Below are 17,443 nucleotides of genomic sequence, written 5' to 3'. Positions count from 1 at the left end.
TTAACTTCAAGTGCAGCAACAGGACCATAACACTAGATTCCTGATATGGGCAATTATGCAAGAAATGAGATCCACTTGTACAAAGCTTCAAAGAAGACTATGCCCTTATGAGGAAGATGATACACCCTTTCCTGCCTTTAATTCCTGTTTCCATACTCTTCCCCACCAATACATTTCCCCACAGCAAGCACTGGAGACCACTCCTTATTTTGCAGACATCCCACTCATTACAGTCCCTCATTTAAACGTCTGCTTTCTTAGCAAGTGTTTACACAATACAGGTTTGGTTATTATTAATTAAATGTGACAGAAGGTTCCTGGAATAGATAAATTTTTACCACAGTTTCATCTGTGCCATCTTCCCAGCCTGGAATATCTCTTCCTGTATTATACGGGAAAAAAAAAAAAACAGTAAGAACTTTTCAGTGAAGAAAGAAAAACAACACAAGCATATGCTTTAAAAAAAAGCAAAACTGCAACACTTCAGAATAACAAAGAAAACTTTGGTAGGCCATGGCAGTTCTAACACAAAACCAGAAATGAACAGGGATAGCTTAATGACTTATCTATGTTCACAAGCAAGTTCTACTGAAGCCAGCAGCATTATGGCGTGTTTCAGCCCGAGCCACCAGACAAACTCTGGGCAGAGCTATGACTTTCTCTGGCCTTGCTCTGTAATAACATAGCACTGGAAACTGGCTGCACTTTATACTGACATATGCAAATTAAGAGGAGCATTTCTGAGTGCCACCACTCCTAGAAGAGCATCCCATAAACTGCTGGCCCAGATAAAAAAAGCTGGCTACACGGTGGTCACAGTTGCTTTCCCTTGAAACTGGACACAAAGGCACCACCAACACAGCTCACGGGCAGCTCCAGTCATTAAGGAAGCACTGGAATCCTGCTGGAAGTGAAGGCAATCAAATACATTATGTTGGGACTTACCTGTGGGAGAAGTGCCAGTGCAGTGAGTGGTCCAGGCATCCAAGTCAGCTCTCCAGAAGTCAGATCCTTCAGGCTTCTCCAATATGCAGTGTTGAGACTCTCCCATACAGTAGGCAGCCCATGGCTTACCTTTCAGCAGCACAGGCTCTCAGCAACTGTAGTTCCAGGAATTCCTGGAATGTAGTTCCAGCTGGAGCTGGCAGCAAGGAAGCAAGAATGGATTCCCACTTGAAGCAAAGACCCTGAACCTGTGGCTGTTAACAGTCTGTGGCACATCCAAAGTCCATGGGAATGGAGAAACGGAAAAAAAACGTCACTTTGCCCACAAGTGAGCTCACACACAAGACAGGACACTACCATTAGAAAACAGAAGAATTCTCAGGAAGGAGTCTCACTAATAAGATTTCAAATGCAGCCCTATTACACAATTCATACGAAATCCATCACAGCCTGGCAATGAAGAAACACTAAATGCATGGTGGTCAAACTTTTTTTTTTCTTTTTTATTTAAAATATCATTATAACCAACTGACATACTAGATAACAATGTATACATTCCAGTGGTGCACATGTAATGACCTATGGCATGAATGAGTTAAAAAACCCCACAATGTTCTCAGTAATGCCCACCAACAGCTTATTTGGAGGGAATAAAGGAAAAGCAGGAAAAGGTATCAAATGTGGGGAAGAAAAAAAATTAGTTTTCCCCAGTATTTTTAATGGTGTATCTTCCCCTTCATATTTCTTGGGACATAATAAAATTAAGGATATACTTCAAAAAGGGCAGAAGGAATGATAACAATAATTGGGGTGGGATTTTTTTTCTCAACTTTAGTAATAAAAGTTAAAGAACTCTCAAAAATAGACTAGATATTGGGCCTACAAAAGTAATTCATCTGTATGCAAAGCTTACCAAGAATTATTCCTTTTGTAAAATGTAAAGGATGAGCTGACATTACTAGTAAGCTATTTTTACCCTACAAAACCAGACTACAATAATAAAATCACCAATTTACAGCTAACACAATAATCTAGATGTACATTACTGTACACAAGCTCTATATTACACATGAACGTCTTATGTGAAATAGATAAGAAACATACTGATATTGTCTCAACATTGGCCAATATGTTTGTTTTTCTAATGGAGGTGTATTTTCTATTCACATTCAGTGTAGTTCCAATAGCAAGGGTTAGCTTTGCTTACTTAAGAAACGTAGAAAGTTTGTGTGAGGTAGTTCAAGAAAACCTAGCTTAAATTTTGAACTGCAGAAGAGAAACACAATGTGATCTGATTCATAACACATTTCTCTAATGTAGACATACAAAGAGAAGGGAGTGAGAGAGACCACTTAAAATACCACTTTTATCCAGTGCCCTTAACTAAGAATAAATTAAATTAATTGAAAATTTGGATAGGCAGTACAGTCTTATCACACTGCTTCAATAAAAATCTCTTTCTAATCCTACTGAAAAATACAGACAGGCTCTTCTTCAACTGCACCAAATCACTGACAGGAAAATGACAGGAAAATAAAATGTAACAGCATGGACAAGCTGCTGCCAACAGCAAATAGATCTAGAAACTGTAATTCCCTCCCTTTAGCAACTTGAAAGAGTAAGACCAAGTACAAGCTGAACCTTCTCCCACCCTTTTGCCCATGAACTTTATCAAGAAACATTTGCTGTCCTACACTTTGGATTACTGGCCGAGGAGGACCATCCTCCTGTAGGAGTTTTTTGACATTTTTTCTTCATGCACTGCTGAGCTGAATCAATCTGTCCGTCCATCCATCTCCACAGAGCCCCGGCCCAGGTGCTCAGTGCTGGCCCCACCAACCCCAGGCACAGCACAGGACACCCCCACCACACCACAGGTGCTGCTGCATCTCACACAGTACAAGTTCTTCAAAGCTAAAAGCCCAGGCTTGGGCAGGGCAGAGTGCAACGTCTGCTCAGCTGAGCAGAGTGACCCAGGGCTGAGCATGTTCCAGCAGGGAGCTGTGCTTGGGCAGAACAGCTGCTCACACACACAAACACATCAGCTCTGACCCACTGTCTTGCACCAATAAAAGATTTCCCAGCACAGCATCCCAGTACACCCTAAGGTTACTAATTCCACCCCCCCATCTCTATTTCAAATTCTTGAACAACCTACTTCTACAAAAGGAAACAGCTGCTTTACCCTTGCTACATGATGCCACTGCTCTGCCCAGAGAAGGCAGAAATCAATCTTGTTATTACTGCTCAACTTTGAACCTCACCTGAGGTGAGGATCAGACAGCTCATGATAATTCAATCCATATCAATTCTCAGTGGATTGGAATGGCCTTAGAAAGTTGCATGCACTTCAGTGAAGCCTGTTGTCTTGAGAAGATTCCAAATCAAAGTCTAAAATAAAACTTAAGAATTCTTTAATATTGTACAGCATATTAGGTGGCATATAATCTACCAATAGACAAGGACAGCTGAATTCCAGTTAACCATTTGTTTGCTATCTGTGGCAGTGTACACCTACATGAAAAAAAATTATATTTCAACAAATAAAAAGGGAAGACTAGGATGCTGTTGTGATAATTTGATTACTGAATATGATTTTGTCTTTGAAATTTGCCATCACTTTAATTTGCCTAAAATGCAAGCAACTGAAAAAAAGAGAAAAAGCAACACTCCTGTGAAGATGGTGCCAAAAGTGAACTCTTGGTTTCCACAGGCAAAGCTCTGACACTACTGAAGCAATCCCTTTAAGCACAGCTTGCTCACACTGCAACAGGCTGCAGTTCCACACATTCACTAACCTTGCCTTGAAAGAAGAAAAGCTCAATTTCTCTTAGCGCTTATGAGCTCAGTTCAGTTACTCTGTATTTAGGACACTGGAAAGTGATAGCAAAAAATATTTCTAAGTTTCAAAATATTTCAATCATCACTGCAATCCAGTGGAGTCTAAAATAAATTTAAATAGGAACTATATTTACCAATTTGTTTTTAACAGCACTGAGAGGCATCAGAAGTTACTTTTGTCAGTCTTAACTTCATTACACTGTGCTGACCACACTATCACTTGACCCTATAACACAATGGAGTTCTGTTGTTTGACCAAAAATTTTGGCTTAATTCACAGCTTAAACTTTGATAAAAAAACTACAAAATAGACTGTTCTGTTGGTCTCTGTTCAACATTTTCTACATTCCAGTGCTAGATGAATCCAAACTTGTCCTGCCTATTCTGAGGTAATATACAATTTGGCAGGATCCTGCAAAAATAATTGCCTTAACAAATGTGGCTTAGGAAGGCAATATTGAAATATTAGATACAAAGTGAGGAAAGCAAAATTACACGCATACAGCACTTACCAGCAGTCTAGCCAGGCCACAAAAACAACTGTGCAGTTTATCAATTTAGTTATCTTTGAGACATTACCATTCCTTGCAACCCTGCATTTTTTTAAAAAAGACATATTACATATTGACATTACTATCACTTCTGTTCTTCTGAAACTTACTGCAAAGACAAATTTTCCTCTTTCAGTTAAAACTTCAAAATGATGCTTATTTAACCCAACAAGCAGAAGGAACCACACTGAAGACCACCAGTAACTCCTGGATGACCTCTGTAGGCAGTTACATTAGTTGCTTATGCTCAGCGCCTGGCAAGACTTCTGTATCTTTTATGCCCATTTGTGTGAGCTTTACTAATTCAAATTCCTCTTCACATTCTAATTCACTACACAAAATATGCATCTACACAAGGCAATCAATTATACAGCCTAGCTTCACTAAAAATCTGCATTTTCCAAAGAAATAAATTCTGAATGATTGTTTAACTCATACATAAACTTAAGTCAGTTATACATAAATCATTCTGTAAATATAAAATGTAAACAGTTAAAATACTTCTGTAAGGAGCAGCACCATCTTACATGACTATTTAGTAACTGTTTTATATATCTCAATATATCTTTTGTTTAAAAAGTGTATTGAAACCTGGAGCTTTGTTGATGAAAACTACTGAATATTTATGACTTTAAATGAACCACTGCTAAGATTTCTGCTACACTGATCTCATGGTGAAATGAAAGAGAGAAATATTAATTTATACAGCACTATTTATCCCTCCTTTGGATGGCATATATTGCTCAATTAATGCATTAGCTACAGAAATCCTGAGGTTCTCCTACCACTTCATGGTTTTTAGCAGTTACTTTTGGTGGAGAAAGAGTAGCCAAAGTTTTGCCCCTATTGCATTCATGTCATTCCCTCTTTGACCCAAAAAGCACTCAAAAAGCACTTGCCTTAGTAGACAAAACTAGTAAGAACCAGAACTCCCAATAATCACGTCTCACATGAAAGTATAGCTACAGCATATTCATTTTCCCTCTTGTCAGTCTAAACATCCTGGATACACTTCATTTTGTGTGTACAAAACCAGGCTACAAGCTAGAAGTAAACAGTTTATTGGCATTGCAATGTATTATTCATGAAGTATCCTCATGTTTTATGGTGATCACAAGATTTGGCATGCCACAACTCTGCAGAAAACATCACATTACTCTGCTAGGCTGGATATTTCTGCAGCTTTGAAGATATGCTTTGCTTTCTTAAGTTCATAAACCCATTCAGACGATGAAACTCTGCAAAGGATTTTTTCTGTTTCTCTGAAAAAAGTCTCACTAATTGTTGGTTTTGCTGAAGTATTATAGGCAAATGGCCAAAATAAAAAGAGGATTTTGTTCACTACCCAGCACCACAGTAGTAAGCCTGAAACTACAGCTGGCTGCACTGAATTCTCTCCCCCTCCACCTGGACAAAGATGTATGACCAAGCATAAAACTTTGAAGGATATCATGAACAAAACATCTAGAATAAATTCTAATTAAAAAATTGAAAACCTATAAAATCTTAAATAATTCATCATATGGTAATGACCACAACATTAATATGTGCTTTGATAAAACAAATCTTACAAATTCAGTAAAAAAAGATCAGCAGCATAATAGTAAAGCAAATATGCAGATTTTAAAACCACAATAAAAATTACCAGGTTTAATATTTTACAGTTAATTACAGCAAGAAAGTGGCTGCTTATAACACAACGTACAGTTTGAAATTACAGCACTTTATGATGAATTCCATGATTATTTTTGAAAAAACACTCAAAAATACCACCAAATTTTAAAAGTGCCCTATTAATGACTAAAAGGACCCCCCTCCCACCCCCCAAAAGACCAAGTAGTCATCTACAGCAACCCAGAGGTCCAGCTGAGGTTTCTAGACTGCTGTCTGTATCAGAGGCCAATGTTGGATCTGTTGACATTGAAGACACATCATTGACAGATGATGATGAAGATGGGTGTTGAGAGCCATTGATCATTGCTGCACCTGTGCTATGAGAAACAAAACAGCAAATCAGTTGCAGATACAGTTGCACAGTTCAGTACTTGCATTAGTCTGTCTCTTCCTAATGGCTGTTACTTTTCCCTGTTTTGGCAAGTTTGAAGAGATGTGTCTCAATCCATTGTCAAAATAAATAAAACCCACAAGTCTTTAATGTGGGGCTTAACAGATGGTGTGTCAAGAACTGAAATGAATGAAGAATCAATTACACAGGGACAAAGATAGGGGGATCGAACAGATCCATAAAAAGCTGTCAGCCCTGTATATTCCACTCAAAAATACAATATTTCAGTTGAAGAGGTTAGGTCATTTAAGAGCCATATTTTTGAGTTAGGTTACTTTTGGATGTCTTGATCAGCTTTACTCCCCCTGACCTACAACTCAGTGAAGCCTTGTACTGTGCTTTTATTGTAACCAACCTAAAGGGGCTGGTTGGCCACGTATAACCCCATTCTTGGTTCTCTCCTCCAGGTCCATGACTTCCTTGTATATCAACTCTGAAAATGCAGAGAAGGGAAGGCAAAAAATGAATTTGCAATCAGAAGACTAGGTCAATAATACATATCCCATTAAAATATTCATTTAAATTTAATAGGTTTATTACCACTCAGAATCAGTTTTCAACAATAGGTTGTAGGCTACACAACAACTGGCAAGTGATAAAAAAATGTACATTCTTTTCTGTTGGAGCTACAGTGGCCTAGCACTCTTGAGAACACACTGGCATTGCTCTAAGGTTCTTTTATTCAGGCTGCTTGGAGACCTAAGACTAAGCTGAGCCTTAAGGTCCACTCAGTTTTCATCAATGGATTCTTTGGTAAGGGAAACTCAAGCAGCAGTCCCTCAAAGGAAGAGCTAGGAACAGTCAGACTTGTCCTTCTAATTCAGCATTACTACACTGCTCAAGGTCCTGCATCTTTTTCAATTGTAGCAGTTTGTCCAGAAGAGTTACCCTCCCTACAAATGCTGTCCTGTGGATTGCAAAAGGTGACTGAGATGAGCAGGTCTTTAGTTCACTTCAAAGGTTCATCTCCCTTGCAGAAGTTTGTGTCCCAACAACTGAGAGGCTGTGAAGCACTGGTCTGTTCCCCTGACATCCAAGCATATGAAGTAAATACTATTAGGATGCTCTGAAGAACTTTAATAACAATATTCACTGGGGCCTAGCACACTCCCAAAAGCCTTATTATACTTTAAATGCTTTTCTTACCTTTCCACTCTTCTATCGTGTGCTCCCTCTCATCTAACTGTTTATCTGGTATCTTTGGTGGAGGCTGAAAAACGAAACTCATCATAGAGCAATCAAAAGGGATACCAAACCAGTATAAATTAAAAATTAAATTAACCATTCAGAACATTAACCTGATTTAAAAGTAACATTTACATTATTATATATCCATTCATACTTGGACTTAGCCTATTTTTTAGATGCTGCCACAGTCTTTGAAGTTATTCTGATAAATTTGCTTACATTACAGTAATAATTAACAGATAAACTGATCAGTCTGGTAGAAGAGCTCCTAAATGCAGCAGTCTCCAGCACAAGCAGTTCTTTTTAGCTACTTACCGTTAATTACTAAATTTTCTATCTAGCTATTATAGAGCAGCAGAATTATAATTGCTCCCTTTACATCAAGTAGCTTTTTCTATTCTTAGTGGCCATCACCAAACTTCTTTAAAAAAAAAACACTTTTCTCATAAGCTGAAATTATCCTGAAACTAAATTTTAAAGGAAAAAAAATATATTAATCCCTCTGTTCATTTGTTTTAATAATTGAAAGCTCAAGATCTTGTATCCAGATTTTGCTGAAACACTTATTTCTGGTTGAAGAATAGTATCAATTCCTACAGCTAATGAAAGTATTTTCCTTCCTTGGGAAGCAAATACCTACTTCTACCTCAGAACCCCAGCAAGGGCAATCAAATCACACTGAAACAACCAAAGCTCAATACATTAGAACCCTATATAAAATATTTCAGATGCATGACTACATGTTCAAGAGATGATACACAATTATGCACCGACACAGAGATACACAAACATGGAGACAGGTACCTCAGCCCATTCCTGATGCTACTTCTAATAAGCACATCTATTAACATCAATAAAAACAATTATGGCTCAGTTGAGCTTCTAATGAAATGTGCAACGATCTTCTGTCAAGCAGCTGTACAAAGCATCACAGTAAGGTGGCTTTATACAGTAGCTTCCTAAGCAGAGACCTAAAACAAGAACTTACAGCTTCTGCTTCTGATGGATCATACCAAACATTGATGTATGGGTGCTGGAGGGCTTCATCCACAGAGATTCTTTTAGAAGCATCTATAACCAGCATTTTTGATAGCAAATCTCTTGCTTGACTTGCTGCAAAAATAAATTTTTTTGTTCAGATTACTGCCATATATAGAACACATAACACAATGTTTCAAACTTTTAAAGAGAAGGGTCAGAGCAATCAAGTTCTAATCAGATGTCTATGCAGCCCTCACATAATTTGAGGTTTAGGAGAGTGGTCAATTTTTTGGAAAAAAAATCTGAAGAGAATGGCACAGGTGGAAAAGGGGTCAAACATGTTTCATTATCCATTTTCAGCATGCAGTGTCCCTTGGTGTGACATCCTTATGTGAAACAGCTCAGGTGGCAGTGCAGCCTTGTCTCGAATAGCAGTAGGCAAGCACCTACCGCCCCCTTTCTGTCACAAGCTTTTAGTCACAGAAAAAATCCTGAGTGACTCCACTGACTAGGTGGCCTTTAGAACCAGTAAGTCACTGAAGTAACTACAGGGTATCTATGTATTATGAACATAAATCCCTTATTCTCATCCCTAGAGAACAAGGATCTGCTCTGCCTACACAACTTCTATTCCAACCTCCTCCCCCTTTTCTCTAAACTGTGTTGGCATCTGTCATTAGGAAGAATATAGATATTTACTTGTCTTTATAACAGCTCCAAGAATAGGATCTGTCTCATGAAGATATGAAAGTGAAGGCAAGCACATGTCAGCATGTTCATCCCGTCTCATGATATAAATATTTAGAACCTTAGCAGGATAATTTTATGGTGAATAAAACCAAGCTACATTTCTGTTCAATATACCACAGTTTTAAAACTTTTAAAACGTACAACACACAGAAGACAGACCATACCTTTAAGTTTATTGTGTTCAGAGTCAGCTGGGAAAAGGACATCTGGAAAGAGTTTTTCAAAACTATATCCAGCATATTTAGGTCTGTTCTCCACGTAAGTTCGGACTGTAGGCTGTAATTTCTTCATAAATTCGGGGCATGGTGTTCCTAGCTGCTCTATAACTTTATTCCATTGATCAATATCTAAGGTTATGCAGCTAAGAAAAACACTGTGTCTGGTTTTCAGCTAGAAAGTTATGTTAAAACCACATGAAATAACCAACAGAGAAAACACAGGAAATTATAATAAAGTATCAAGTTCATCATCATGACTTACGACTACTTTCTTAAATGGTGAAACAAAGCAAGACTATGATAGTGTAGTCAAGGCAACATGTATTTCACTCAAAATCATTCTGGCTAGAAAAGGATATAATTCTGAGAAACAGAATATTAGAAGACTCACAAAATATTTAAATATAACAAATTTAACTTAAATCCTTGTCTAGGTTCTGGAAAACCCTGATCTGAAAACACACTCACAGCAGTCAAGGTGATGTGTGCTACTACACATCACCAAGGTGCTCCTGAGAATGACCCCAAATGGGTGCTTTGTCCTTCATTCTTCTCTTGGTAGCTCAGCCCAGCCCTGGACAACCTCTCACCAAGCACATGCAACACTGAGCACCAGTGGGCACACAAAGGACCAAGCCTTGGCCCACACAGCTCAGTGACAATATTGACAGGGATTTGAATGAAGTTAGAGCTTCAAGGATGCGTAAAGAACATCTTAACTGAGTTTACACACTGTAAAGGGGAGACTGACTACTTCAGGGCAGAAGAATTTAATACATTTTACCAAAACAAAAAAAGTTTGACTCAGGAATTGCTAGTTGCAGATGGTCCAGTACTGGGGGAGAACTCAGATAGAATTTTATAGACACTAATTCACTCTCCATCTCTCTCTTCTTGGCTGCCGTCAAACACCAGATACCAGGCTACCTAAATCTACAGTGGGTTGAAGCAGACCCTCTCTTATTTTCTCCAAACTTAGCAGCAGATTTCTATATAAGGATTCTGAAGTTCTGCTGAGCTTTAGTACAGGCCTTGACAAAAGGAACTATTTACATTGTACAGCACTGAGTCTAAATTGAAAAGCCATGCCAGCAAACCAGATGCATAAAGCAAAGCATGGTGCAGCTCATGTAATAACAGAGCTGTGTGAAAGTAAGGATGCTCTGCATTTCCTTACCATGACTCAAAAATCTCCACCCCACTTTCACCCCTAAATGGTACTATATCAATTTTTAAACAGTAAAAGCCGGAAACATTTCTGATGGCATCTAAAAAACGCTCTGTAAGTAATAGTAAAACAGATAGGATATCAAAATCCAATTACTTTCACTAATTTTAGCAATGATCTAGAGGTTTCAGCTCTGTTTGTTTGGAGCATACTCTTCATCTGAAATATAGTTCACAGGACGACCCATATAGACACCAAGCCATTCATGGAATAGAAAGACAGAAATGCCAGGTATTTCTGAAAGCTGCTTGCATGATCATTTCTGCATACAAAAAATAAATCTCCAGAGTGTAACTAATGAAGATGGTTAGGAATTTTGGCAAATATTTTCTATAAAATGCGAAGAGTAACTACTAACATGCTCAGGTACTACACAAGATTAGTAAATTACTACATAAAAATGAACTCCAAAGTAAAACCCAATGCATGTGAACCAAGAAAACACCACCTAAACAAAAATAAGTCTATCTATAGCATGACAACATTCAAAAGTATGGATAGGGACTATATTATTATACTAGAAAAAGAAAAGAGGAGGGGAAAAAAGGAAAAAGGAAACTGTTTGCCCCAGTGGTATATAATGAACTTGCAAACTGCAATTTTAAAAGGCAGCTTAAAGCCAGTATTTTAAAAATTAGAACCACCTTAATCTGGCACTGTATCACTGCAGTATCTTTTGACCTTTTACAACTATATCCTAGGCCAAGGGTAAGGATACGATCTGTACCAGGAAATAAAACACCACCTTTGATCATTTCTCCCATGATGCACCCAACTGACCAAATGTCAACTGAAAACAAAATGCAATGATATTAACATAAAAGATAGTTACTGAAATAAAATAAATAAAAACATCTAGACACACATATACACATGAAGTGACTATAAAAAGCATGTGCAATGAAAATGAGTGAAGGTGAATGTATGCTAACTACAGGACCAGCAGAGACTATGTCCTACTGCTAGGTGCAGCCTGAATATAAATGATTTTTTTTTATGTGTATCACAAGAAAAATCTATGTTCATTTAATAAAAAAAAAAATTGTACAATATGCATCTTCATGACAACATCAATAAAAAGGTTAATCACTTCCTAACTAATTCAACCTGCTGCAGCAGCACAAGGATACAGTCCCTTCCTGGAAAGAGGATTTTGTGGCAAACCATTTCGCCCATAATGCACCCCACAGACCATAAATCCACTATGTTTGTAGCACAAAAAGAAGGAAAAGCAAAGCAAACGGTCATTTAAAATTAAAAGAAGCATAACATGACTGCATCCTATAAACTGCAGAGACAGCACAGGAAGAAGAGCAAGTCTTTGTATTAATCAATGAAAACAGTTTAACATACACCATGTGTAAGGATTAGCTTTTAACTGTCTCAAATACAAGGCAGAAAAACATCCTTTTGTTTACTGTAGTGCTAGAGCAAGAGCTTGAGCAGAGAGAGAGAGAGAGAGAGACACAAATCAAACAGAGTAAAGCTTCTCCAAGGCTGGAGGCTTCAAAGGTACCTCTGCCAAGAGAATAGACTCAAGCACCAAAGACAGATTGATTCTTTGAAAGTAATTCCATTGTAATTATAGGAATAATTCTAAAAGTAACTAAGTAAACTGACCTCTAAATATATTGTCTATTGAAACAGTTCACACTTTTTAGGACAATTAATTAGGTATTACATAGGTATTACAATTTGATATCAAGTATTTCCTAGAAGTCAGATTACCATGCATCTCTCTCTCTCGCTTTTAATAAAAAGCAAACAGAATCAGTAAAATATCACTTAGAATTTTAGAGGATCAGTTAATGACAATGTTAGTATGCTCCTAGATTTTCAGTTCATATAATTTTTTTTTAAATATTTCTCCAGTTATGCTGTAATAACATTTTATGCAAAAGAAAAACCCAAAAGCAGTTTTTAAAAAATGAAATATGCATTTTCTACATTACCTTAAAATAAATCACTCAGAAGACATAAAGATGCACAAGTTTACTTTGTACAGGTAAGCCAATTTCTTTTGCAGTTACTTTCAGAGGTATTGTTAATTCCTTATGCAAAAGTTTTCTTGAAGTCACAACAATTAAATTTTATTATTATAAATATTTTTATGCCAAATATGACACTGGAATTTCAATTAAGCAAACAAGAGGGGGAATTTAAGTGACAACAACTGTATAGTAAAAATTATATGTAAATATTCTGAAGGAGCTCAACAATGTCAAGCAAACAATATTGCTTCTTATCTTTCAATATTCCTTCTCCTTTAAGTTCCTCTAAAATAGTATCTAGATAATATGACAGGAGTTCATAGTTGTGCATATTAATAGGTCAAAATTAAGGGCCTTGCTCATTTAAAAAAATACTGTCAACACCTTACTTTAGTGCTCTTTTTTCTTTAAAAACTTTTTTTCAAATACTCAAGTACATATTCTTTGGCTTAGAGAAAGAAAACCAAGTTTCGCATTTGACTTTTTAAAAAAATGCTGAATGTTGACTTATCTGCTAAACAACCTTAATCACAAACAAAAATATACCCAAATCTCTTGTAATTAGCTTGTGTATAACATGATAAAGCATTCTACTGGTTGATCTCTACAAAATCACACTTGAGATGTTTTGTGGTGCTTTGATTTGCTGCTTTCATTAAATCAAAAAACCTGTCTAATTACAGATGTCTCACTTTTGTAGCAAGCTGAACTAATGCCACTGTGAACACTTTCACAGAAGACTAAAATCTCATTACAGATTTGAAAAATACTTTAAAAAAATCTATTGCTGTCATAAGGAGTCAATTTTATTCTTAAGCCCATGCAGAGAACTTACTGAAGTTTATAATTCTAGGAGAAAAAATACCATGTGAAAATGAAGTTTAAACCAAATCTACCTAGTAGGAAATGTAAAAGTAGTTGTATCAGAGTGCTTAGGACTTTCCTTGCTTTTCAGTGTTTCCTTGTTGATAATCATGGACATAGCAGTGCATAAATCTGTTAAGGAGCACAGTTCTGATGTCCTTTAGTTGGTTTCTTAATGTGACATCCTCAAACATCCTTTGGTAACAAACCCTACATAAAAGTTAATTCTGTATTTGTTTGGGTTCCTTGCTAGCTTTAAAACAATTGAAGATTCTCCATCTGTGTAGTATAGCACCAAAAAAATGTTGCTCTGCAGTACATTAACTCAGTCATCAAAATACACATTGCAATCCTCCCACAAGTTCAGCAGGGCACGAACTGCAGGAAACTGCCAGAGAACCCTGTAACCATTAGTTAACTGCCAATTTTCAATATTTAATTCTGCATTAAAAAAGTTCACAGTTAATTTAACTATGGGTGTGATGGGCTATAATATGCATCAGTACTAACAGGTGAGGCTCCTGGACAGCCCATGGTTCTTACTCTAAGTGCATCTTTGATACCCATCTCCCTGTCATGGCAGCTTCACAAAATCCTTGGCTGAGAAGACTTAACAGCTCATGTAAACTGCTTTCTAATGAGAACTGTATGTATGAGAATGTAATTGGCTTTGGACTCACTCCATACATTTACATCCTCCAGAAGTGCCACTCTCATTTCAATGGCCACGTAATTGGCTTTGGGAAGACTTAGCTTTTCAAATGAAAGTAAATTATTATTGTTTATGATGCACAACACAACTCACGCTTCCATAAGGAACAGGATTGTCACAAGTTTGGCAGGATACTCTAGAATACAGTCTAACTCCAGTAGGGGAAAGAATGTTCCATACTTTTTCAACCCAAAATTACTTACTATTTAAGAGAAAAATTTAAAATGGGCAAGCTGAGTCAGAAAACTTGTGACTTTCATTTTATCAATTCCTTCTGTAAGACAGCTGCCTGACTCACTACTACAGCTTTAGGTACTTTTCTTTAATGTCCCTTAAATAGCCAACATAAAGTCTTGGGGCAAAAAAAAGACAAACTTAAATTTGCAAATCTAGAAAATTTTGGCAATTGAAAAAAATAACTAACTTGCTCTACTCAGCCTGTGACTCCTAAATTACAGAAAAACAGTCAACCACAGAGGACATTTGAAGAAGTATACGACATCCTCTCATGCACACTAACAGTCCAAACAAATAAAAATCACAGTCCTGCAGTAAAGATCCACTTTCATTCCTTTGATCTGGCTTGTTTCACCACTAGCACTATTCACACACACCTGAAAGTCCCTTGCTGCAATGGTATGCAGTTGCCAGGCAAGTTTGCAGACCGGAATGCTGAAAGGCAGAGCAAGCCCCAGTTGTGTCAGGAGGTGAGGAGCCACACCTCACATCCCCAGGAGACAGCTCAGGGCCTCCCTGGAGACCTGACCAGAAGAGTTTCAAACACACACTGAGGTGCTGACAAGTGGAACCAGGGAGCTGCCTGAGCACGGGGACACACAGCGTGAAATGGCAGCAGAATCAGGGCGCTGCAATAGAGTGTCAGGAATGAGACGTCACTTTGTTTTCCTAATGGGTACCACTGGCTGTTTCCTTGAAGGTGCAATGTACTTGATGATAGGGAAACTTGTGTTTCCCTCAGATGACAGATCTTTTATTATTTTTCTGTAGAAGATACTGAGAGGCAGACTGGTAACAGAGTGAGTATGGTGAGGAGGATGTGTATGCAAAGTAAAATTCCCTTGCAATTTGTCATGGATCTCAAAGAATCTATGATGCATCACAACAGTACTCTCTGTCTGCTTGTCTCAAGTATGTTACTGAGTTTTTCTTCAGTGTTATAGATACATATCATATTACTGGCTTTTCACAAATATTATAATGAATGTTATATGTATAAGATTAGAAAATTTAGCTGTATTTATATAGTTTCCTTTATTTCCGTTATTGATGAAACTTAGAAATAGTGGTATATACATATATGTTAAGCTATGGCATAGTATTAAAACAAAACTATTTTTGTTTGTATTACCCAAAGACCAAAAAAGATAGCTAGAGACCCCCTGCATTCGGAAACTATCTTATCCAGATGAAGACTGCCGTAACCAGAGTTTTGGGGGAGGAATTTATTGCATTTCTGTTATCAGGGAATGTAAATCTCGATGGCGCCAAAAAGATCGATCTAGTGGGAAGGGGGCAAGAGAAAACTAAACAGAAGAACACCAAAAATCCTAAGAAGAATGTATGAATATGTATGAGAATTTATGGATATGTAGTAGGGTTCTGTTTTTAAGGGACGATCCTTTGTTAGTAGGTGTGCTCTCTTGGCTGAATGCAGAGACACCCGGCCGTATCTGTATACCTGACTTTAATTCTATCTCTTAATTGTCTTTTTATTAAACTTTGAAATTCTATAAAAAATATGTGAACCTCGTTTTTCACATTCAGCAGCATTAAGAACTTAATGCACTTTTAATGTTTAATGCACTTTTTTAATGCAAAAAGCCTAAAGGAGGCTGGTTTTAATGAAAAGCAATGCCACAGTAAGTAATCTTAGCTTGCTGGTTCCTCAGTAGACTTTATGCTCCCTACTTCCTGAAAGGCCATACCCAATACAGTTATTTAGCATCCCATTTAGTACACCTATCTACTGATAAATCACAATTTACATCTTCACCATGAATAAAGTCAGATACATACAAAAGTCAGATACAAAGTACATACCACATTTTAAGAAAATATATTTCCAGTTCTTCCTGTCATGTAATGTACCAAGGAAGTTATTTAATTTTTTAAACAAACAAGGCCCTCGATTTCCGCTCCTATTAAATGCAAACTTTTTCTAATGGGTTGAGTTGAATAAACAAATTGGTGTATCCAGAATCTGCATTTTGGTCACAAGACTAATTTATAAAATTTCTACAGCTTGAAAAAAACATTAACATGTAAAATGTGGTGTGCCAAACAAAAAAAAATAAAGCTATGCCAAAGAAAGACTATATTTGCTGACCGTTTTCTTTGTATCCCATCCCTAGGATGACCTCTGGTGCTCTGTAGTAACGAGTCACTACATAAGGCGTCATCATAAAACTAGTTCCTGCAGTTCTGGCCAGTCCAAAGTCAAGAATCTTCAAAGTGCAGTCTGACTTTACTACTATATTACTGGGCTTTAAATCCTTTAAAAAGAAACATCATATATGACTGCTAAGACAAGCACAAAGTAGTCTGTGGTTCACATTTTTAAAAGATAACACTGCTAACATTAAATCCCATGCACACAACTAGGTTATTCCTCTAACTGCAGCTCTTTTCCCCTTGCATCAATTTATGTGCATTCAGCAGATTACAGAATTAATTCCTTTATTGTGCTTGTATATTTACATAGCAATTAAAGAAGGAAAATACAACCAGCATTACAAGATATGTTAGCAATGTCTGAAATAAATTGAGGTTAGTAAGAAGTGTTAGCTCTGAGGAAAGGTCTAGAAACTGCTCACTGGAACAATAATTATCACTACAATGCAGAACACAAGTAACATGACAATCACTTAATTCAATAATCATCTTGATACAAGAATTATTAGAATTATAATGAATGTAAAAGGTTTATTTGCTAGTTGAGGTTACATTACCTCTTTTGAACCAATATATTTCTCTGAACAGAAAAGAAATCTCCATGCCCACATGGTTTTACTTTCCAATTTAAGACTTGGTTTTATACTAAGTTTGGCAACCAAACCCAAAAAGGCACCATTGAAAAACTGCCAAAAAC

The 17,443-nt window shown here is 37.0% G+C and overlaps 1 protein-coding gene across 4 annotated transcripts in view; it reads right to left on the bottom strand.

Moving 5' to 3' along the window:
• Nucleotides 1–1,419: 1,419 nt before the first annotated feature.
• MAPK8 (mitogen-activated protein kinase 8) overlaps nucleotides 1,420–17,443 on the bottom strand; it is a 43,437-nt gene continuing 27,413 nt past the window's right edge. For 2 of the 4 annotated variants that reach the window (XM_005520582.3, XM_088059972.1), the window contains exons 6-12: nucleotides 16,682–16,847; nucleotides 11,486–11,557; nucleotides 9,486–9,668; nucleotides 8,579–8,703; nucleotides 7,549–7,612; nucleotides 6,758–6,835; nucleotides 1,420–6,323 (exon numbers count right to left, since the gene is read on the bottom strand). In XM_005520582.3, the coding sequence (XP_005520639.1) occupies nucleotides 6,178–6,323; nucleotides 6,758–6,835; nucleotides 7,549–7,612; nucleotides 8,579–8,703; nucleotides 9,486–9,668; nucleotides 11,486–11,557; nucleotides 16,682–16,847 (834 nt within the window). In that variant the 3' untranslated portion in view covers nucleotides 1,420–6,177. Of the gene's footprint in view, nucleotides 6,329–6,757; nucleotides 6,836–7,548; nucleotides 7,613–8,578; nucleotides 8,704–9,485; nucleotides 9,712–11,485; nucleotides 11,558–16,681; nucleotides 16,848–17,443 lie in introns of all 4 variants that reach the window. The other 2 variants (XM_014250240.2, XM_088059973.1) reach the window with 2 other exon arrangements.

The sequence above is a fragment of the Pseudopodoces humilis genome, chromosome 9, assembly GCF_049639895.1.
Source record: "Pseudopodoces humilis isolate 2021_Gansu_Grassland_sample_001 chromosome 9, ASM4963989v1, whole genome shotgun sequence".
NCBI lineage: Eukaryota > Metazoa > Chordata > Aves > Passeriformes > Paridae > Pseudopodoces > Pseudopodoces humilis.
The sequence above is the reverse complement of the archived record's forward strand: the minus strand, read 5'-3'. Positions and strand labels throughout refer to the sequence as shown.